Source organism: Neophocaena asiaeorientalis, unplaced genomic scaffold, assembly GCF_003031525.2.
Source record: "Neophocaena asiaeorientalis asiaeorientalis breed wild unplaced genomic scaffold, Neophocaena_asiaeorientalis_V1.1 scaffold521, whole genome shotgun sequence".
Classification (NCBI taxonomy): Eukaryota; Metazoa; Chordata; class Mammalia; order Artiodactyla; family Phocoenidae; genus Neophocaena; species Neophocaena asiaeorientalis.
This window is the reverse complement of record NW_020174712.1, coordinates 3,585,080-3,608,069: the sequence shown is the minus strand read 5'-3', so window position 1 is coordinate 3,608,069 and position 22,990 is coordinate 3,585,080. Positions and strand designations below refer to the sequence as shown.

Genomic DNA, 22,990 nt, shown 5'->3' with positions numbered 1-22,990 from the left:
AGGCAGTGAGGCTGAGTGTGTGTTAAGTATTGTGGTTACTGGAAATATTCCTTTTCATTCTCTCCGTCTCTCTCCCCAACTCATCTCCCCCCGCCCCCCGACAGACAGACAGACAGACACACACACACACACACACACACATACACACGGGCACACTCCTAATTGAAAAATTGCTCAGAAGAGTTAGTTTCAGTTTGTCGATGGCTTTGGGAAGGACAGAAAGAAAGATAGAAGCTTGCCCCGCTCTGATGAATGAGTACCGCGTACATACCCCGTGAGGGAAATGGGTTGGATGTAGGGAGAGGCCCCCAGAGAAGCCTTCCTCAGGGTACCTGGCGGCCTCAGAACGTCTCATGGAGAGGCAAGCTAAGAAAGGAAACCATTGCCTCAGCACAGGGCCACCATTCACTGCTGCTGGAGCCTCAGGGCAGTAGGTAAATTCTCTAAATGTGAATTTTAAAGACATTAACCAGAATGTAGAAAATTCTCTCGCACAAGGACAGGGAAAGGCCCATTCTGACTCAGGTTGATGGAGGATGTGGGAAAAGCCCATAAGAAAGGAATATTAGAGGACAAGGCAGGACCCACAAGGTAAAGGGAGAAGAGGGTCTGAACAGGACCAGTTGGGGACATGCCTCTTCATCAGAATGGATCAGAGTTTCCCTGAGTCTTTGATGAGGTAGGACAGTAGCTCAGGCCTTAATGCCATTCCAGTTGTTTGATTGGGGGGTTTTGTTTGTTTGTTTGCTTTTTTTTCATTGTTTCTTCCTCAGACAAATTCCTTTTTATCCCAGCCTTTGAACCTTCCCTAAACTCTCTTCTTCCTTAACTTCTTGTAGAACCCTGTGCTTCCCTCTCATTTCCATTTATATATTTTATACATGTGTAATTATTTTATTTTTGTGGCTCCTGCTAGCTAGACCGGAAGGTTCAGGAAGGTAGGGATCTATTTATTGGCTCACTACTGTATCCCACCAGCTCAGTCTGTTCAAGAAAGACTGCACATATTGGATTGAATATTGACATAAGTTGTTGACACGGATTGAAAACTGGTGGAGACAGCGAAAATTCTAGATTATTAAACTATATCAGCAAAATAACCAGGTAAATATTTACAGGGAACACCCCAGTACTGAGAATACTTTCAAGATGCTGAAGACGTTACTGTAACCATCCATTTATTCCCAAATTGTTTTCCCCGTAGTATGGATGTATTTTATTTTGATTTCTGTCAATGCATTTATCATCTCTAAACGTAGACTTGTAAACCCACACTCACAGAGGCAGCTTATCTTAGGAGGTCTTTAGCTTAGCCCCTCATCTTCATCAGCCCTCCCCTACCCAAAACTATGCAAATAAATATGAAATCCACGCACAAATAGTTTTCTAGGCAAGAACACCTTTAAGATTCGTCCCCTAAGTTCCCACTTCCAGGTGAATTGCTGCTTTTAATCCTTTCCCATACAGAAATTCTGGAACCCACATTCACACTCACTCATAGCTTGTCTCTACCCAGACTAACTTAAAAAATACTAAAAAATGACATGACAGGAATTCTTGATTATTCTGAAAACGTGCCATCAAATTCAGTCAAGTTCTTTCTTTACAAAAGAGATGTGTGTGTGTACGCAGAGCCCAGAGTCTTGCGATTTGATGGTGACTGCCCTTGTTTCCATTTTCTCCAGTTCTCATTTTTCATTTAACAAATCTTTTTACAGTGGTTTCTTTGAGCAGTTCTCCCCGATCCTTTGGTGCCACTACCTGATTCTTTTCTGGTCTATCTGGGTATGTTTTCATCTTCAAATATCTTAATCTTACAGTATTCGTTTGGCTCAGGAAAGGTGCAACCAGCAAGCAAGAGCCTGGGTGCTGATCGCCCTCTGATGATGGCGGAACTGGGGGTTTTGAGAATGACAGTTTTGGTGTGTTTTTACCAATACCAAGCCCCTTCAATCTGTTACAGTCTCGGAATTGTAGCCTGTGGAGGGAAATGATGGTGCAGTGTCCTCCTGGGTGAAATCCAAACCCTCTTCCAGGGAATAACCTGGCTTACCCTTCAGGGAGCCAAATGGCATCTGGGGGCTCTTTCAAGCTGCTTTGCGTTTTCTCCAAAATCCAGTCCACGTACTCGACCACGTTGGTGTAAACACCTGGCCGCTCCCTTTGGCCGCAGCCTTCGCCCCAGCTCGTGATGCCTACCAAGTGCCAGACCTCGTTGTGCTTACAAGACAGGGGGCCCCCCGAATCTCCCTACGACACATGGAGAAAAGAAAAGGCACGCAGATCAGTTCAGATACTTCTCATCTTAAATACACTTTCATCAGAGTGATTTCACCTAGAATTCTGTCTTGGCCCTTTAATAAACTTCAAAGAACTGGATTTCTTGTTTTTCCCTCAGTCTATCAGATTTCAGGGTAAGGAAAACAAATCCACTGTGTTCCCCGCTCATTGGCAGAAGACTGCTTTAAAAATGCATGAAACATTCTAATGTGAGTATATTCAATTGGCTGAGAACACTGTTACCTTGCAGGCATCCTTCCCTCCTTCTTTGTAGCCTGCACAGACCATCTTATTAGTTATTTTATGCCCTCTGTATCCTGCCTGGCATTCTTCATTTGTCACCAAGGGTACCCGGGCTTTCTGGAGAGTATTTAGTATTTTGTCTGAAAAAAATGTTTAGTTTGTTAATGGAACAACCACATATATATAATACACATACAAATTTAAATATATGTATTTAAAATCAAAGCCATACCTATCTAAAAATCTAGAAGGAAAAAAATATTAGGTTTGCTTCATAGATCTTATATAATTACAGAGTATGGAGAAGATATTATTCTCACTATTGTGAGTACCATTTTGTTAATGTTAATTAAGTCCAAAATTAATCACGGCTCTAACTGGAATTACTTCCCAGAGAAAATAATTGGATAACAGGCTAAGACATTTACTGAAAAGTGCTAGATTTTGAATTAAACTGCATTAAAAACAATTTCTTTAAGAGATTGTCATATTTAAAATTTCCAGTCAAACAGACGAGGTGTCGTCTTCACTTGAGTGATTTTTGTCTTTCCATCTTTATTAATATGTTTTCTGCAATTGAATAATGTTATTATTTTACTCTCATTTTAGCTGTATGAATTGATATAGCGGAAAAGCTTACGACTAAATTGTGTTCTGTATCTCGAGCTGGAGCACACAGAGAAACATCATTTCTTACCTCTTAATTTTTGGTACCCCCATCCAGTCACCCAGCACTCAGTATACGTCACATTTCTATCTCCTTTGGAAGGTAGGCAGATGGGTCGTTGAGAATCTAAATTTTAAAAATCACAGTTTAATGATCAGAAACAAAATACATCTTCTTTCCCAGGAAAAACTTCCTTCACATTCCATTATTTCGTGTGTTCCCTGTTTATTATATTCTTTTTTTTTGCCTCCTCGTCATACATTTTCATCCCTCGTGTTCAGCGTTATCTGTCACACATCCCAGGATGAGAGAACGAGAGAGACAAGCCACAGCCCTCTCCACTAACTCCGTCACTCTCGCGAGGTCTGTGACCCTGTAGAAATTGCTTCATCATTCGGACCCACAATCCTTTCTTCCTTAAAAAGCAGATAAAAATCCTCTTTAATATTCCAGTATATTATCAAGTTATGTCACTCTGTGCGTCTGAAGAAGCCTGGGGACAACCTACCATTTCACCCACACCCCAAAATAAGATGCAGTCGTCAGGAAAGCACAACAGTCTTAAGACTAGCTCGGCATCCCCTCCCCCTTTCATGGTAATAACACATGGAGAGATTGCCAGGGTCTGGCCGTGAATCTGGGAGCGTGAAACATCGTCTCCATGTAGTCACTGTAGACAGCTTTCTGTTTAAAATTTTCCATACCTGTGTAATTCATTGTCATTTCCAGTTTCAACAAGGCGATATCATATCCGCTTTCTGCCATTTCATACTGATCATGAATTATTATTTCTTGAACCCCAAAGAAAGATGTATCCTCTTTTATTTCTTCTTGGTTTAAAATGCCACTATAGACACGCAAAGCTTTAGGTGACTCTACCCTAAGGAGTAAGCAGTCGAGGAAAAGAAAATTCCTTTACCGAATAATTCCCAAGCATTGAGGTACAGTGCTATGTAACTGACTGTTACTAACTAGGTACTATTTTCTGCCAACGGTGGGCTTTTAAGTGGAAAGAAGTGATTTTATGCTAAGATTTTTCAGTCACATAGTCCTCCTATATGGAATGTCCTGGGCTATCATTTGCCTTATGTTAAACACACAAAAATCAATGAATACTTTTTCTGCCTTTCAACACACACTCACACACACACACACATAAAAGAAAAAAAGTTCTGGGTTTTAGTTTCATTGCTGGGGTCGTTGGCTGTGACCCTGAGAAATTCTCTTGGACTTTCTGGTACTCCATTTTCCCATATGTAAAGGGTAAAAGAGACTGTTGACCTCAAATGAATCTTTGAGTAATAATATGAGTAAGTTGCATACTGATAAAATAAACAAAAACACAAAACTGTGTCTGGAAACAACCCAGAAGATACTGAGGTGCAAAGAGGAAGTTTGGCCAGCTAAAATTCCCTGGGTTACATATACTCTGAATGCTCTCCCGATGGAGCTGTTAAGTTTACCAGTATTGAAATTGACTTAAGTAGGGAATCCAGTTTTTGTTTTTGGTTTTTGTTTGTTTGTTTTTTTTCGGTACGTGGGCCTCTCACTGCTGTGGCCTCTCCCGTTGCGGAGCACAGACTCCGGACGCGCAGGCTCAGAGGCCATGGCTCACAGGCCCAGCCGCTCCGCGGCATGTGGGATCCTCCCAGACCGGGGCACGAACCCACGTCCCCTGCATCGGCAGGCGGACTCCCAACGACTGCGCCACCAGGAAAGCCCCGGGAATCCAGTTTGATGATGTACAATAAACTCTTCCTTATGGGTCTAGAAACACAGTGGGAGAGAAAGAGAGAGAGATGGAGGGAGAACGAGAGAGGAGAGAGAGAGAAAGAAGCAGAGGAAGAAGAGGAAGAGGAGAAGAAGGAGAGGGAGAAGGAGAAGAAGAAGGAAGGGAGAGATTGAGGACAAGGGAGGAGGAGAAGACGGAGGAGGGGGAGGGGGAGGGGAAGGGAGAAGAAGAGGGGAAATAAACGGGAAATTAGATTCAGGGAGCAGGAAATTGTCTCCGAGTTTAGTTCTGGACCCAATGCCCAGACAGTGCACAGAAGATGATACGCTCTTAATAGGAAATAACCAGGACTCCCCTGGGGATGAGTATACATTTAACTGGAAAAGTGGAATATTATGAAGTCAAACAGCCATGTTCCTGCACCTGTTCTGATGCTGGTAGATCATGAGTGGCTCTTCCTTTTTGCTTTTTATCACTAAAGACAGAAAATTAATTTAGCAAATAGGATAATTTACATCTTTAAAATTGTCCTAAAATACTAGGGATACATTTAATATATGTGTGAGTATGGTGAACGAGTGAAAACAGCAGTGGTACTGACTCGCTGAAACAATGAGCAGCTGTTAATATCCACTGGTTTCCGATGATGGAGCCTCCACACAGGTGTCTCTGGGTGGGTGATGTGATGTACAAAGTTATCTGCCATGGCCACTCTCCAAGAACAGACTTGGTTCCTCCAACAATTCTGGGCTTGATTTTCGTTGTACATGCTACAACAGAAGGATTGCGGTGAGTTGGTTCCTACATCTTCATTTTCCAACAGTAATGTTCCTTCAGGCACACAGGGAAAAAAACCTTCCCTGGATTCAATAATTTACCATGACCTTGACTTGAAGACACTTTAGAATCAAGTTGGCAAAGCACAACATGCACATAGAAACTGAATGATGAGTCACCTTGTAATCGCATGCCCCCAGGTAATGCCTCATCTGGGGCGGCAAGGCAGTCTTACCCTCCATCAAATGCTAACCTCAATGGTTCTCTTAAAGCAATGGTTGTCAGATGTGGCCCCCGACCAATGGCATCACCTGAGAATTTGTTAGAAATGCAAATTCGTGAGAGCCACCTCAGACCTAGTGAATCAGAAACTCTGACAGTGGACCCTAGTCATCTGAGTTTTAATCAGCCTCACTAACGTTTAAGAACTACTGTTACAAAGAAAAGTTCAGCACCTTCCACTCAGTTTGTGGCCTTTGTCCAATTCCTCCCCATCCCCTTCCATTCCAGCTGCCCTTTGGTCCCAGTCACTCCTGCTCTACCCACACCCAGACCTGGCTGCTCTTCTGTTTGTGAGCTGCGTCTGCCCTTTGGTCTTGTTGACAGACTGGGGTTTTCTGCTCAACCTTTGATGTTTCCAAGGACTTTGATTCAAACTCACCCTTCTGTTTTTATTCTTGCCTTAGAAAATTAATAGATCAGTAACTAAAATATATTAAGAACAACTAAATAAAGACCTTATTAAGATGAGTTATAGGTCTTGGTGTTCGTTCTAGTTGGTTTCTCAGTTCAAAAAAATGCTTTAAATATTTGTTTTTAGCCTTACATTTTGTGTTAAGAGATGTTTCTTTGAATGGCAGTTGCTCTGTATCTTCACAAAGGTAAGTTATAGTGTAGACAAATGACAGTACAAGATATGATAAACATCTCAGTTAGATATTCCCTCTCATTTTAGGGTATTATTTCATCTAATATAATGCAGCCAAACCTAATTATCTAGTTTCACTTATTTCAGAAGATGCACTAAAAAGACATAAGATTTTATTTTCCTTTATCTTATATTTTCTGCTTTAGCTATCAATCTACCCCTGATTTATTCTGTAACCTCTAGAGACCAGAGTCCCTAGATTCATTAGAAAAGAGCAGGAAGGAGGGTAGAGAATGAATTCTGCAATTAAAGGTATAAGTGCTGGTTCCCTTTTTTAAACTATGTCAACATCACTAACAGCAAAATTTGCTGCATCCTTTCTATTGCTTGGTAGAACCAAGACAACAGAATGATTGTAAATACTCCTTCTTATCTTAGGTAAGTTTATTGTAAGAAAAACAGAGAATGTATGAGATACAACTCAATTTGCTGTCTTTTTAAAGAAGCTAGAGCCATCCAGATTCCCATCAGAGCCCCTCTAAGCCCTAGAAAGGCAGAATTTCCCAGCTAGGATGCTAGCATTGGACACAGTATACAGTCATATTGTATGTTCCATTATACAAAACAAGTTCTCAGAAGTTAAGGATTTATTCACCTCTCAGTAGAGCCAATATTTCTGACACGGAAGATTTTCATACTTTGAAATCTATGACAAAGCATAATTATCACTTCCATTTCACTCATTAAATCTCAGTTGCAACTTAATTTATACTGCATTATAATATTGGGCAGTAAGCAGTAAAAGTCTAAAAACATGTAGTGTATGTAAGTCAATGAACATTAAAGTCATAATAGGTTATTATAATAATTTAGAGAGGAATGTGTGTATCAGGCTCTTTCCTGTTTCATCTCTTACACAGTGTTGTTTGCCTACAAACCATCTTTTGTTTCTATGCTCAGAAATTGGCTACTGGAATGGAAGCACTGCTGATCTGATGTGTATTATAATTTTTATGTTATTATAGGTCTTGTTTAATATAGACAATCTTTTTATTTCCACCCTGCTATACTCATTGTTACAAATTAATAAGGTTTTACTGTAACTTTTGCTAATATTCATAAATATGCAGAACACTTGCAGGAAATCTAAAGGCCCTGGAGAAGGAGCCACTTGAGTATTTCTTGCACAGATACATAATTTTCCAAACATATGATGACTGTGTTTGAATTAAAGATCAAGTAATAGCCAATAGAAAGAAAATGACTAATCTGATTAACCAAGATGCTGGTTGATATTTCTATTATAAAGGATAATAAGAAAGATTATTGACCTTGATAACAACAATCAGACATAAAAATTTTGGCTGAGCCAGAGTCTCACCAGGAAATACTGGTTATACAAATGTATCAGATTATAACACACATTCAGTTAATGCCGTGCAACACAGAGTTTAGTCAAAGCCCAATATTTACCTTTAAAACAGGTCAGCCTGAGTGATAGCAGTGAAAATAACAGAAAATTGCATCTAAGTTCATTACTTTACTAATTTTCTCCCCTCTGTAGCTACTGCTGACTCTCTTAGTCATGACATACTCAGTATACAGGGGATGTATTTTTTCAAGTGATATTAAACTCACCATTATCCATTTTACATAACCTTAACGTATATCCAGAGATGTTTCCTCTCCCATGAAGTATTTTAGTTGGAGATCCATTTGCAGAAAGTTTTAAGTAGCATTTACCCCTGCAGGTTGGAAACAAAATGGTATAAACATAATTCCTCCCTGCAGCTAGATGGGGCAGGAGCATCTGTGGAACTCATCATACGTCTTACTTCCCTCCGTTGGAAGGTTCTTGAGATGGAGAATAGGTAAAAAATTGACAGCGGATGCTGTTGGTACATGTTTTCTGGCAGGCTTCGTGCCCGTCCACGTCAACAATGTCCAGTTCTTCTCCCAAGAAATCAGTGTCACGGTAGAATGAAGAATGGCAGAACACTAGACAGCAAAGCACGTATCAGATATGAGATGTGAAACCCTAGCACACATTTGTTGATTGTCAATCAGAAGGAAGAGCTTTCATCGTTTACCTGGGACACTGTGCCGGCAGTTTTGTAGACTAAAACCAGAAAGAGCTTTGTTCTTTCTAATGCGTGCGCTTGGCAACCCACTTGTAGACGTTTTAAGTAGACACAGATTTCTAACAGTAAAAAAGGGAAATATAGAGATATCATGTAAAACATATCAAAGAAGAAGACATTTTCATGGCACATATAGAAGTCAGCTCCTGTTGGCATTTAATAGGGAAGTTGTTCCCATTTTGAAAGTACTATATTCATAAATCACTGACTCAGACTCCATGATCCATAGGTTGTAGACAAATTTACCAAACTGCCTCCAAATTTTCTAAGCTTGCTCTATTCAACATCACTGTTCCTAGTACCTTCCTTTTTTATTTCCTTTCTCTCAACTCTCCTAGACTATCTCAATGATTCAAGAATTTTCATGCTACCTACAAATCTGCTACCCAGAGTTGCTGTAGGCGTAGACAGGGATAAGCAAAATCCACCACAGACTCCATACCCAGGCAGCATCTTTCTGGGAGGAAGTAGCTTTTCCTAATTAGCACAAAATCACAGTCTGGAGCTGTGCTGTCGAACATAATTTTCTGCAATGACGTAAATATTCAACGTCTGTGCCAGCCAATACAAGAGCCACTAGCCAGCCATATGCTGCATCCTTGAAATGTGGCTAATACAGCTGAGGAAATGGGTATTTAGTTTTATTTAATATTCATTAACGTATATTTAAGAAACCAAGTCTTGGCTTGTAGCACCCATGTTCCTCTCTCACCTTGTAATGAGGATTAAATGTGTTGCTCCTCTTATAGGTATTGATTGGGAATTTTATAAAAGGAATAAAAAAAAAGAGCAGTGATTAAGACAAAATAACACATTACAAAAACATCTTTCTAAGTTCTGAACTTTACAATGCCTCAAGGCTCAATCTTTGATCTCGTCTCTTTCTCTGACTGCACTCAATTTTTTGGTGACCTCATCAGTTTCAATGGCATTAATTACCAGCTGTATCCTGGTGACACCTAACACAGATCTAGGGCGTAAACCTCCCTTGTTAAATCCCAGACTTCCCTTTCTAACCACCAATTCAATATTTCTCTCTGGATGGCTACCAGGCACCTCTTGCCTCTTGAAATCATCTCTGTAAGAAATCTTCCCCCATCTCTTCACTGGCATTGCCATCCTTCCAATTTTCTTGGACCAAAAATCTTGGAGCTATCATTGACTCTTTACTTCACAGCTGGCATTCAATCCATCAGCAAATCTTACTGGCTCTACATTGACCATATATCCCAATCTAATCACTTCTCTTTTACTTCCACTCTGGTCCAAGTAGGGCAGGGTTTTTAATCTATTGAGTTGACTAATGGTATCCCCGCATTTAGAACCATGTTGAGAAAATGAAAGTAACAGATATATTCTCATGTGACAAACCTAGCATTGTACTTCCGGAATTATATCCTCACTTGATAAAAAACCATTCTTGCTTGATAAACAGGAACTCAAGGGCTTACTGTGGCTGGATGGCTCTGGGGGACACTCTCCCCAACAATGAACAGCAATGTCAAGCAAATAACAAGGGCTCTGAGAATTCAGATTAAGATAATACATACTATCTAGATTTTTAAGCAAATAATCTTAAGATTTCTTCTTCTTTTTTTTAGTGAATTTTGTTAGTGAGGAGCAGCAACCCCAGCAAACATCCCTTTGATGATCATAGCAATTTCCTGTGCTTTTTTGTGGTTTCCAATGTTAATACCCATCAGTAGGGAAGCAGTAGGGAAATTCTCAAATCTCCCTGCACTGTTACCCACGCTTCTGTTGATGAAGGCCATCACTCCACCCCTCTCCACTTTGGATTTGACAAGTCACTGATGTTTCCAGTTCTTTCTGCTCCAGGTTCAGTTATTTTAACCAGGCACTGAACTAAGATCACCATCCTTATTTTCGTCATTCCTTTCAGAACTAGCAACTCTCTGAAGGCAGAGACCTCCCTAACATAAGGAAAAGCGAGAGTCCTGGGTAACACCAGATTTGCAGTCAATAGGTGGGGAATGGAAAGAAAGAGGAACTAGGAATTCTTATTTGCAACTTTTATGTATCCTTGACAGACATTTAGATAAAATTTGTAGTTGCGCAGTTTGTTTTTTTGCTGTACGCAGGCCTCTCACTGTTGTGGCCTCTCCCGTGGTGGAGCACAGGCTCCGGGCGCGCAGGCTCAGCGGCCATGGCTCACAGGCCCAGCCGCGCCGCGGCATGTGGGATCCTCCCGGACCGGGCCACGAACCCGTGTCCCCTGCATCGGCAGGCAGACTCTCAACCACTGCGCCACCGGGGAAGCCCCTGCTCAGAGTTTTTAATGGTGGCTTTTCATCAACTGTTTGAAAAGATAACACATGACACAATCTTAACTCCTTACCTTTCAGATATTGTTGGCCATTCTTGAGAAAAGAAGGTAAAGAACAAACAACTGGGATGGTGAGTACAAATGCTGCGACAGACAAAAGCATCTGGAGCCATGACACTGTCAATGTTACTGTCTGCAAACATCGTTCTAGGGAAAATGTCCCTAATACAAGCTGTGCAACAGAAGAAACCATATTTAGAAAGTCAGTTCACCAGCAGCATCAGTAAAGGTAAAATCCCACTCATGGTATTCGTAAATTCCATATAACAAGTTTGTTGGGGGATAAGGGAGGGATGAATAGGCAGAACACAGAGGAATTTTAAGGCAGTGAAAAGTACTCTGAATGATACTCTAATGATGGAAACATGCCATTACATATTTGTTCAGACCCATACAATGTACAACTCCAAGAGTGAATCGTAATGTAAACTGTGGACTTCGGGTGACTATACGTGTGTCGGTGTAGGTTCGTCACTTGTAACCAATGTACCATCCGGCGAGGGTCGTTGGTAACAGGGGACGCTGTGCATGTGTCTGGGCAGGGAGTATATGGGAAATCTCTATCCCTTCCCCTCAATTTTGCTGAGAACCTAAAATTGCACTAAAGAAACAAGGTCTTAGTAATTTTTAAAAGTTAGTTTATCCCAAGATCTTTTACATTTTTAAAAATTAGGATAACTGAAGTGATTGTTTTAAGCTTTAAATTCAAATATAAGCTTTAATCATATAGAACATAATGAACTTTTTCTCATGAAGAAGATGAAAGATCATTGGGTCCATTTCATCAGTAAGCACAAATTGGTATCCTAAGTTATGCCCATCGTACACATAATCAGTACCTACTATTTAATGGCTAAACTACCTCATTAAGAAAATAATAGTTACCCAGATTAGAAAGCGCACAGGGCTTCAGTGAAAATCCAGACACCACTTCACTGAGCTTTGTTATGTTGGTTGGCATCCCCGTTTGGGTGTACTTCAACAGACAAATGTTACTAAATAAAGACCAAAATGGACAAATATTTTATCCCTCCAAATGCAAATATGGAAAAACATAAAATAATAAGAAACGCACATTTAGAGACAGCCTGGGCATGATAGCTAAAGAATTGCTCTGAAAGGTATTGATTTGAGAGATTGGACAGCTAGTTTGGGTCCCAGTTCTGCCAAGAGCTGGTGGTCCTGTGAGTTTTGTCAACTTTATTTTTTCATCAGTAAAATGGCCGCTTTAGATGGGTGGTGACATGAAGAGTAGAGGTATAAGAATTGATGACTTATCAAGCTCTTCTCAATTTTAGCATTTTAACTTTTTTATAATACGTAGCAACTCACGACTTCCTGGCTCGCTGTTCATGCTGCATTGAGTCTTAGACATAAAATATGTAAAAAGGTGTAGTTTGAGCTGAGCTAAAGAAAAGCCATGAAAACTTAATTATTAATTTGAGGGTTTCATTCTGTGTTATCATTGCTTTTCTTCAAACAAATCTTTGACGCTTTATTGCCACTCATCTCCTTTTTTGTGAATGTGTAGAGCAGAATGTTAAAATCCAAATACCAGTCATTTGAACTTTTCTTTCATTGTTGGATTTCAGATAAGTGTAGTTTCCTATACAAATCCAGAACATCTCAAATATTTCTAAATAAAGAAGTTAATGATATTTTTCCCTAAAAATATTTTTTAAGAGAAAAGAGATTAATCAATTACAGATCAGATCCTTTTATATTCTTACACAGGAGGTTTATACCTGGAATATTTCTAAATCCAGTAGGGGGCAAGTTTTAAAATACTTCACATGGGTTTCAGTTACTTTGTCTCAGGTGGGGAACTGTTATTTGGAAGGATATCTGAGTAGCTTTTTCATTTTGATTCTATAGCTTCATACTGTAGCATCCTTTAGGCTGAGAATGGAACTGTCAGACCACTGTAATTGTTTCAAAATTGCCACTTTAAAAATGTAGGACTCTTCAAATTAGCTAGGAGATGTATTAAACATTTTTTAAAAGCATCATTGAAAGACAGACTCCGTACTACAAAATGAAATGCATCCAAGTTGGACTTTAAATGCATTTTCCATCAAGAAAACTGGGAGTACTTATAGAATTGTCTTGTGGGGGTCAAAAATAAATTTTTAACCCCTACAAGCTGAAGGAAAAAAAAAAGAATCCCATTTTGTTTTCTATTGGATAATCTAATGTCCTTGGGCTCAGTCCACAGCTCACTCACCGATACTTTATGCTTGGAAAGTGCTCTGTGGCAAATGTAAAAAAGTGACAGTGCCTGTCATTCGTACACCTCTCTTGGCATTCCTCAGCACTCTTGGTAATAGAGCTGTTATGGTTCAGGCCCTTCATATATAGGTCCACATAAATATCTTTGTTGCAAGCTGGAAATAAAATCAGAAAATACGGTTATCTTCCAGTCTCTGGGGGCATCTGATAATTCTATCTTAGCAACCGTCCCTCCAGATTTTGCTCTTTCAGTTCTTTCCCTGACTTCCTCAGAAGGCGTCTAGTTTTATTTTAATCTGCTCAACTCCTACTCTCACATGGAAACGGTAAGAGAATGTCAGTGTCCTTTTTGCACTGCAGCAATATTAGACTTGTACATTTCTGCTTCAGCTTTATGAACTGACGTCTCTTGTCTCCTTAACTCCACTGATGGATTGATTCACTAATTAACCTATTCAAGTATCTGGTATATCTCACTTAATGGACAAGGGTCATCTTAACCTTTATGGTTGCTTCCTTTGATTTGAATTAATATATTTAATAAGGACTTTCATATAAAACTTTAAGCTGGGAAGGAGAAAAAATAAGTGAATGATGAACTGGTGTAGTTAGATACGTCCTATGAGATAAATTTTAATGAACTATAATGGGGTAGGGGGGACACGCATGTATGCTAGTTTTTCCTCTACGAGGAAAGAACTTCATTAGGAGACCTCGTTTCCATATAGCAGGGTTTTATTTCATAGCCACAAAAACATACCTGATGTAACTGCACGTACACATCACAATAACTAGTATATATCAATTCTAGCAAGACATCTTACCACTTATTTGGTCTGAGCATTGCTTGGAAGAATATCCAGAAATTGCTCCCGTCATATTGACCATCGGCAGTGTTTCTGCAACACTGTCTTTCAGGATGCAAGTAAACCTGTTTTTTAAAAAAATAACATTACTGGGTGAAAATCTATGTTTTAAAATAATGGGTCTTAAAAGTTAGCACACAGAAAGTCAAAGAGAAGGAAACAAACTTCTCTATCTCATGCCAAAACAAATATATTCTTAGCAAGACTGTGAGCTTGTTTTCCATCCCAACATCCCGACATTGAAAAGATCACATGTAATGCTCCTTCCTAACTGGAAACAGGAGTGGGTGAACTATGGCCTGTTGGTTAAATGCAGCTCTCTGCCTGTTTCTGTACAGTTAATGAGCTAAGAAGGGTTTCTATGCTTTTTAATGATTACATTTGAAATCATTGTGTAAGTATTTATATAATACCCTTGATTTTGCCTCTGGACCCACAAAGCCTGAAATATTTACTCTCTGCCTGTTAAGAAGAAGTTTGCCAATCTAGATTCTAGAATAGTAAATTTTATAAGTTCAGGGCACTATGTAAATACTATGAATGCAGTAATAATGCACAAAGATGTTAATAATTTCATTCTGCAGTAAAGCTTTATCATTAAATTTTCAAGCTCAATATGGAAACAAAAATGATGGATGGAATGTCCTAAAATTTTTAAGAATACGACTATAGCGACAAAACCACCAGATGCTATTTGCAAATCTTAATAAGATTCTGGTTAATTGCTATAAATTACACTTGGGGGACAATTGAGATGATATAAAGGGATTCTTATTAATTTTTAATGTTTTTTGTGTAAGATAATATATGTTGAAATATTTAGGGGTGAAGTGTTATGATGGTTTCAAATTATTTCAAATGGTTGGACATCTACACATATATAATAGGGAAGACAAAAATGGCAAAAATTCTTGGGGGAGATAGGAAATCATTGTACTAGTCTTTCAAATTACCTTTATAAATAATGAATTTTTTTCTAATAAAATAATTGAGGGAAAAGTACCAGTTTAAATCATATCAAATATCAATAATCAGTTGAAAAGCAAAGAACAAAATGATTAATTGGCATTAAAGTAGAAAGAAATCAGAGAGAAAGTATCATTAATATTGAGACCACAAGAAACCACACTGAAGGGCATGTCTGTTCCTCCTGACCTGCCTAAACACTACCGTTTTTTCTGTAATATTTAAAATTTCAATGGAAGGAAAATACATTTTCCAGTTGTTAACATTAAATTTTATAAAATGGTAGACGGCAATTTATTGTTGGTAATTGTCTGTCTGTCCGTCTGTCATATAAAATCTATTTCCTCTATGTAGAAAAGCAAACATTTACCACTTGGTAGGATCTTCAGATGATGATTCAGCCATAAAAGTGAAGAGCAAACACCTTGGATGGTGGGTGCAGACTATTTGGCAGTGCTTGGCATTTGGTGTGAAAACAACAGTAATGTCTCCTCCTTTAAAGTAGGCATCTTGGAACAGCTTGGTCACACACTCTGTGTTATAATACATGACACGTGTTATTTGGGATTTTAGTGAGCACATACCCAATCAGGTAATAATCTCACAAAGGCAAGTGAAGTAGGGCTACTTAACAGGAAATATGCCTGAACATGGAAATCAGGGCAATAAAAGCTTTTAGTTTATTGGATAAGCAGCCCCAGATAGAAAAGAAAATCACTAAATGGCACGTGTGCCTCAATGGAATGGTGCTTCTGAATGATTGTCTTGGGAGACGTGGGTGCCTTGTGAGCAATTGATTCATTTCTCAGATCTTCACTGGCAAAAATGCTCACAGGTCTAGAATGACCTCTGCTTTTCCCTTTCCCCAGCACCGCTCCGTGTCTAAACTCCATGTTTATAGGAAACAAAGGCTCCACACTGATCATCTTCGGGTGGCATCCGATGGCCCTGGATGTGATAATGTACTACATCACCTCACTATATTAAAGGGACCAGTTTTTTTGTTACTGGGTTGTTTGTTTTTTTGATATTGAGCTGCATGAGCTGCCTGTAAATTTTGGAGATTAATCCTTTGTCAGTTGCTTCATTTGCAAATATTTTCTCCCATTCTGAGGGTTGTCTTTTCGTCTTGTTTATGGTTTCCTTTGCTGTGCAAAAGCTTTTAAGTTTCATTAGGCCCCATTTGTTTATTTTTGTTTTATTTCCTAAATGGACCAGTTTAATTGACCTACAACACTATGTTAGTTCCTGTCCCACAACATAATGATTGGATATTTCTGTACATTTCAAAGTAATCATCATGACAAGTCTAGTTACCATCTGTCAGCATACAAAGATATTACATAGTTATTGACTATATTCCCCACACTGTACATTTCATACCTGTGACTCATTTATTTTGCAACTGGAAGTTTGCATCTCTTAATCTCCCTCACCTGTTTCTCTCCTCTCCATCCCCCTCCCCTCTGGCAACCACCTGTTTATTCTGTTTTTCTATGACTGTTTCTGTTTCGTTATGTTTGTTCATTTGTTTTGTTTTTTAAGAACTAATATGGTCTTGTGGGTCAATTATACTTCAAAAACAAACAAACAAATTCATTTAGAAAGAGATCAGATTTGTGGTTACCAGAAGCAGACATTGGAGAAGAGGGGAATTGGATAAAGAAAGTCAAAAGGTACAAACTTCAAGTTATAAGATAAATAAGTACTAGGGACATAATGTACGGCATAAGTATAATTACCACTGCTGTACGTTACATATGAAAGTTGTTAAGAGAGGAAATCCTAAGAGTTTGCATCATAAGAAAACATTTTTTTCAGTTTCTTTAATGTATCTCTATGAGGTGATGGACGTTCACTGAACTTACTGTGGTCATCATTTCACAATGTATGTATGTCAAATCATCATGCTGTACACCTTAAACTTATACAGTGCTGTATGTCTACTATACCTTAATAAAACTGGAAGAAAAATAAAAACCAAACAAATAAATAAATAGACAGGAACAGGAAAAAGACTCTTGGAAAAATTATTGAATCCCCTTCCACTGAAACCATAAGTAAGTTAAAAATACAAACAAAGCTAAATTGCATAAAATTAAAATTTGCTTCTGTTTCTAGAAAGAGATATTGAATATTCCAGATTGTGGAGTTCTAGGTCATTATTACTTAGTCACTGAATAAAAGTGTTGTAGTTTTTAATTTTGGTATATTTTTATTGACAAATACTACAATATAACCCTGTTTTCTTAATATAAAAACAAATATATAAATATATATAACAAAAATAAAATATTTGGACAGAATAAAACATCACTTAAATTTATTGTAGCAAAAATAAATAAAATTAAAAATAACTAATTTCTATTGTAGTAATAACCAACATACCAATAAATATGTGGGAAAGTATATAGGTAAAAAAACAGTAGAAATTATCACTAAGGCTTATAGGATTATACAGTCCATGGACTTAAATGGGGGAAATTTTCATTTTTATTTTCCCCAGCTTCTAACTAAAATACGGCATATCTTTCCATTATTAATGTAAGAAAAAAATGCATTAGGGTTCACAGTATCTGTGCCTTTGTCATAATAAAAATCGCAGATTTAAAAACACTATAGTTGCAGTTATCTCAAAATATCATTATCACTCATTCCTAGTTTGATGGTAATTACTATGCAGTTTTAGACCCACCACTAAATCTTACTACATAAAGTGTTAATAAGAAGCACATCTATTTCTATATAAATTTTTTTTTTACAGTTTAACTAACTATATTTAAATACAGTTTATTTGTTTGGTAATCCTATGTATTTTCACTATTTCTTTAAAACATTATTCTGAGGATGGAGTCCAGTTCACTAAACTGCCAAGGGATACATGGGAGAAGAGAGTCAAGGATCCTGCCACAGCTCTCCTCAAAAATCCACCCCATATGCCTTCTGTATTACCCATCTATAATAACCTCTGTATATAACATGATTTTCTCCAAAATTGGCAGCTCCCTGAGAATGACCTGAGGGTGAACAGAATCTTCCTCCTCTCCCCAGGCTCTGTGTTGCTTCCAAGGAAGCTGTATGGCAGCCTCCATTAATAGAGGGTCTATTCGCACCTCGAAATAGTCCCATTGACCAAGGAAATCCCACCTTTTAGTGCAAAGCAAGCATGCTATATTAAAATGTTACTTTTAAGAAGCTTATTACTTATTTGGTAAATTAAACAGATTTTACATGTTTAAAATAGGTGCTGTATTTCTTAAAATATACCACCTACTAATTGGATCATTTAAATTTACAAGGCAGATTGATTTTCAAAATCCAAACACAGCTTCTTAGTGCCAGTAAAAACTGGTTAATCTGTTTTTGGTGAACTAGAAAGTGCCTGTTTTTGCATATGGACTTTGTATTCCAGAATTCTTGCTCATATAATTTATTGGCTCAACTAATTTATATGTTGGTTATTTTGGACTTTTTGAGGGACATAATAATATCATCCATGGACGATGAGAGTTTCTTTCTCATCCTTTACCTTTTACTTCTTTTCTTTTCTTATTGCGGTGACTAGGCCAGTATAATGTTTAAGGTAATTAATAGTGAGTATTCTTGTCTTATTATCAATTCCTAGGAAAAACTCAGTATTTCACTATTATTAGCTTTCGTGAAGATTTTTGGTTTAGACTTTTGTCTGTTTGTTTCTTTAAAGAGATCCTTTAACAGAAGAGGGAACTTCCCTTTTAATTCCAGTTTGCTAAGAATTTTTATCATAAGTGGAATTTTATTATATATTTTTCTGCATGTATTTTAAATTATTATTTTTTATTGTAGTAACATATATGTCTCCAGAACATTTTCATATTCCCCAACTGAAAGTCTACATCCATTAAACACTGCCCATCCCTCCTCCCCTCAAACCCTGGCAACCACCATTCTACTTTCTCTCTCTATGAAATTGACTACTCTAGATAACTTACATAAGTAGAATCATCCAGTATTTGTTGTTTTGTGACTGGCTTATTTCATTTAGCATAATATCCTCAGAGTTCGTCCATTTTGTGGTATGTGTCAGAATTTCCTTCCTTTTCAAGGCTGAATAATATTTCATTATTAATGCGTGCATACCACATTTTGTTTACTCATTTGTTGACGGATACTTGGGTTGCTTCCACTGTTTGGCTATTGTGGATAATGCTGCTATGAATATATCTTTTTGAGACTCTGCTTTCATTTCTTTTGGATGTATACCCAGAAGTGGTTCATCCATTGATTTTTTTTTTTTTAATAAATTTATTTATTTATTTTTGGCTGCGGTGGGTTTTCGTTGCTGGGTGAGGGCTTCCTCTAGTTGCGGCTAGCGGGGGCTACTCCTCGTTGAAGTGCGCGGATTTCTTACTGTGTGGTGGTTTGTCTTGTTGCGGAGCACGGGCTCTAAGCGCGTGGGCTTCGGTAGTTGGGGCACGCGGGCTCAGTAGTTGTGGCACACGGGCTCAGCTGCTCCGCGGCATGTGGGATCTTCCCGGACCGGGGCTTGAACCCGTGTCCCCTGCATTGGCAGGCGGATTCCCAACCCCTGAGCCACCAGGGGAGTCCCCATCCATTGATTTTTGAACACTAAACTAATTTTTCGTTCCCGGAATAAACCCAAACCTGTCACAATGTAATCATCCTTTTTGGGTTTCTTTTAACATACTGCTGGGTGATGTTTGGTAATTCTTTTGTTTCTGATAATTGCATCTACATTCACAAGGAAAAAAGGCCTATGATTTGTCAAAATGTCATAATATCCCTGTCTCAATGTCCTTGTCATGTTTTGGTATCAAGATCACACTGGCCTTACAAAATGCTTTGGAGACTGTGACTTAGTTAAGCTTCCCTAATATATGTTTGTTTTTCAATTACTTAATTTCTGCTGTTTTATTTTTTTCTTCTTTCTAGTTTTTTTGCATTTAATTTGCTATTCTCTTTCCATCTTCTTAAACTGGATTCTTACATCATTAATTTTTACAGTTTCCCTATTCTAATATATGCATGTAAGTGTACACACTTGATTTCAGCACCAATTTAGCTATGTCCCAAAGTTTTGCTAAGCCATATTTTCATTATTATTCAGTTCAATACATTTTCTGATCTCCATTGTGATCTCTTCTTTGACTGATATTTATTTAAAAGGGTATTATTTAATTTTGAAACATTTGTGATTTTCCAGTTGTCTTTTCTTACATTTTATCTCAATTCTATTGTGATTGGATAACATGCTCTGTAGAGTTTTAATCCTTTAAAATTTGTTGAGACTTGCTTTAGGGCCTTTTATGTGGTCAATTTTTTTTTTTTTTTTTTTGCGGTACGCGGGCCTCTCACTGTTGTGGCCTCTCCCGTTGCGGAGCACAGGCTCCGGACGCGCAGGCTCAGCAGCCATGGCTCACGGGCCCAGCCGCTCCACGGCACGTGGGATCCTCCCGGACCCGGGCACGAACCCGTGTCCCCTGCATCAGCAGGCGGACTCTCAACCACTGCGCCACCAGGGAAGCCCCTATGTGGTCAATTTTTGTAAATGTTCCATACACATATGTAAAGGATGTATATATGTAGAGATGCAGTTCTTGGGTCCAATGTTCAAAATATGTCCATTGAGTTACTACTGACCTATCAATTAAATAACAATACTATTTCATAATGATGACAATGAAGGAATATAATAACCTGGGTAAGAATCTTGTCACAAAGAAAAATGAAATTATGAACTGTAGTGTTTTATTTTAAATCTCTACCTAGATTTACCATTTTCCACATATGCCAGAAAAAAAGCTTACTGTGCATTAAATGCTAGCAAGAGTAGCAGAAATTAAATGTAATATATGTAAGGCTTTTTTTAAAAGGAATGCTTAAACTTTCATTTTAAATAAAGAATAAATATAAGGGCTAAAAATACTTGAACTGATATGTCCTTCTGAATATTGGTTAAGTAATTTATAAACAAACTTAGTGGACATGATGTAGAGTGGAGAATTCACAACAGTGATTAAATTATTGAAATGCATAAACTATGTAGGGATATTTGCAATTTTGGGGGACATTTTTCAGTCCAAAATTGCCTCTGTATGTGTGTGTGTGTGTGTGTGTGTGTGTGTGCGTGTGTTGCATTGAACTGACTGCTTTATGGAAAATTGACTAATCAGTGAGGCAAGTCAAGATTTCTGCTTTTTAATATTGGTCTTAAATATCAGTTAAATGTGTGATATAGATTTAGACATAAACATAGTATAGATATGGATATAGATAGACATAGATTCTTAGTATCATGAACAATTCCTTTACCTCAGTTTCCTTCCCTGCTTTGAACAATAGTGTGATTTTCCTCTCTGGGCTTATACCCTTCTGTTTTCTCATCACAAGTCAGGGAACCAAGCTATTCCCAGTCCATACTAAAGATAAAACTCTACTTACCACCAGAAACTGAGGCAAATAAAATGAAATGTACCATTTGATATAATAAAGTCATCCTACAAAAAGAAAAATGTACATGTGTTTAGAACACAAAATGTGAATTTATAGTTAATTTACTGATATCAGAGTTTACGAGAAATACGGAGGGAGAGGAGTAGTTAATTCAGTAGTGTTCACAGAGCTCCTCTCGTAAGCTGAATTTTATCTTTCCCCAAGCCTAGAGCGTTCCTCAGCATGGCCGTATGTGCAGTGGCCAACACGTTCATGGTTGGGAAGGACCAAGGGCTAAAAGGGAAGGGTCCTCTCACTTTCCTCCCTTCCCTCCCTCTCCTTGGCCTCCAGCTCACTATTAATCAGACATTTCTCACTGCCATCATCTGACTCTCTCCCCATCCCAATTTTTCCATTTCTTTCTTCTCTTTCAATTCATTTCCTTTCTTTCCATCTTTGAGGTTTCTTTTCTAAATCTGTCAAAGAAGCTATAAATGATTTTTTACTAACAAAATTTTCTAATTTAAAAATTATGTTACAAATCTATTCCTAGGTTGTCTTGGTCACTCGTACATGTACTTATCCCCACAAAGCCCTGAACTGACAGCTCTATGAAAAACCTGCTGTGAGACAAATCAAGTCTTCTGATTTGTTCATATTACTCTTGAAAATCTTTTTAATTTGTAAAATACTTGCTATTGAGTACAAACTATTACTCTTCTTCCATTCTGCACCTCCTCCCACATTGCTTATGGTTATTAACTAAAAACCTCCAAAATGTTAAATCAGACACATTTTAAAAATCAGTCATTGTCTATTGTAAAAAAATTTTAAAACCCCATGGTACAATAGAAAAAGGCACTTCAAGGAATAATTGCTTGAGGGAAATCTTAAATAATTTTTGAAATCATACCTGAAACTCCTTGTTTGCTGCAATTCTTAATAAGAATGTCTTTCTTTTTCCAAAATGGTTTTCATCCTCCTCTAAATGAGATTTTGCAGGTAATGTTCACTTAACTTTAATATTTACTTTTACTGGTTCCCAGTGTGATGTAACATCGTCTCTTTGTACAGCATGCCTGTGAAAGTCCTGAAAATCTTTGCATATCAAACACATACCTTGGTAGAGGTGCTTGCTTTTTGAATACATTAATTTTTTCTCTCTTATTTTACTATGCATTCAAACAAGTGACATACAGAGAAGCTTAGAGAACTTGAATTTGCCCATGTGCCTTAGCAGTTGGTCAAACTCACAATTGGGATGCCTGCTGGCCAAAGCTGCACTTAACCACACTTTCAAATAGCAACTGTTAATCATTAATTCCAGGCTAACTTGAGTCTCACCATTTAAAAAGAAAACAAGGGAAGTCTGATGGACTTACTGATGCCTAGAATAGCAGAGAAATGAAACTCAGCTGTTCTGGGGTTACAGAGTGGGTCGTAAG

The 22,990-nt window shown here is 38.0% G+C and overlaps 1 protein-coding gene across 1 annotated transcript; it reads right to left on the bottom strand.

The window, feature by feature from the left end:
• Positions 1-1,428: 1,428 nt before the first annotated feature.
• Positions 1,429-22,752, bottom strand: LOC112409698 (coagulation factor XI). Its single transcript, XM_024759986.1, has 15 exons — positions 22,459-22,752; positions 21,555-21,610; positions 15,484-15,646; positions 14,106-14,212; positions 13,277-13,436; positions 11,938-12,047; positions 11,065-11,224; positions 8,658-8,767; positions 8,403-8,565; positions 8,206-8,312; positions 5,524-5,692; positions 3,895-4,070; positions 3,221-3,316; positions 2,524-2,663; positions 1,429-2,250 (listed from the first exon to the last, which is right to left on the bottom strand). Exons 2-15 carry the CDS (start codon positions 21,607-21,609, stop codon positions 2,050-2,052), a joined length of 1,917 nt encoding a protein of 638 aa, XP_024615754.1. The 5' UTR covers position 21,610; positions 22,459-22,752; the 3' UTR covers positions 1,429-2,049.
• Positions 22,753-22,990: the final 238 nt, after the last annotated feature.

Excerpts from the sequence above, each read along its gene's own strand:
- LOC112409698 (XM_024759986.1), bottom strand. The coding sequence starts at position 21,609 with ATGACTTTATTATATCAAATGGTACATTTCATTTTATTTGCCTCAGTT. Across the intron at positions 15,647-21,554 it reads ATTTGCCTCAGTTTCTGGTG|AGTGTGTGACCAAGCTGTTC; the intron begins GTAAGTAGAGTT and ends ATTATAACACAG. Across the intron at positions 8,313-8,402 it reads GAACCTTCCAACGGAGGGAA|GGGTAAATGCTACTTAAAAC; the intron begins GTAAGACGTATG and ends TCCAACCTGCAG.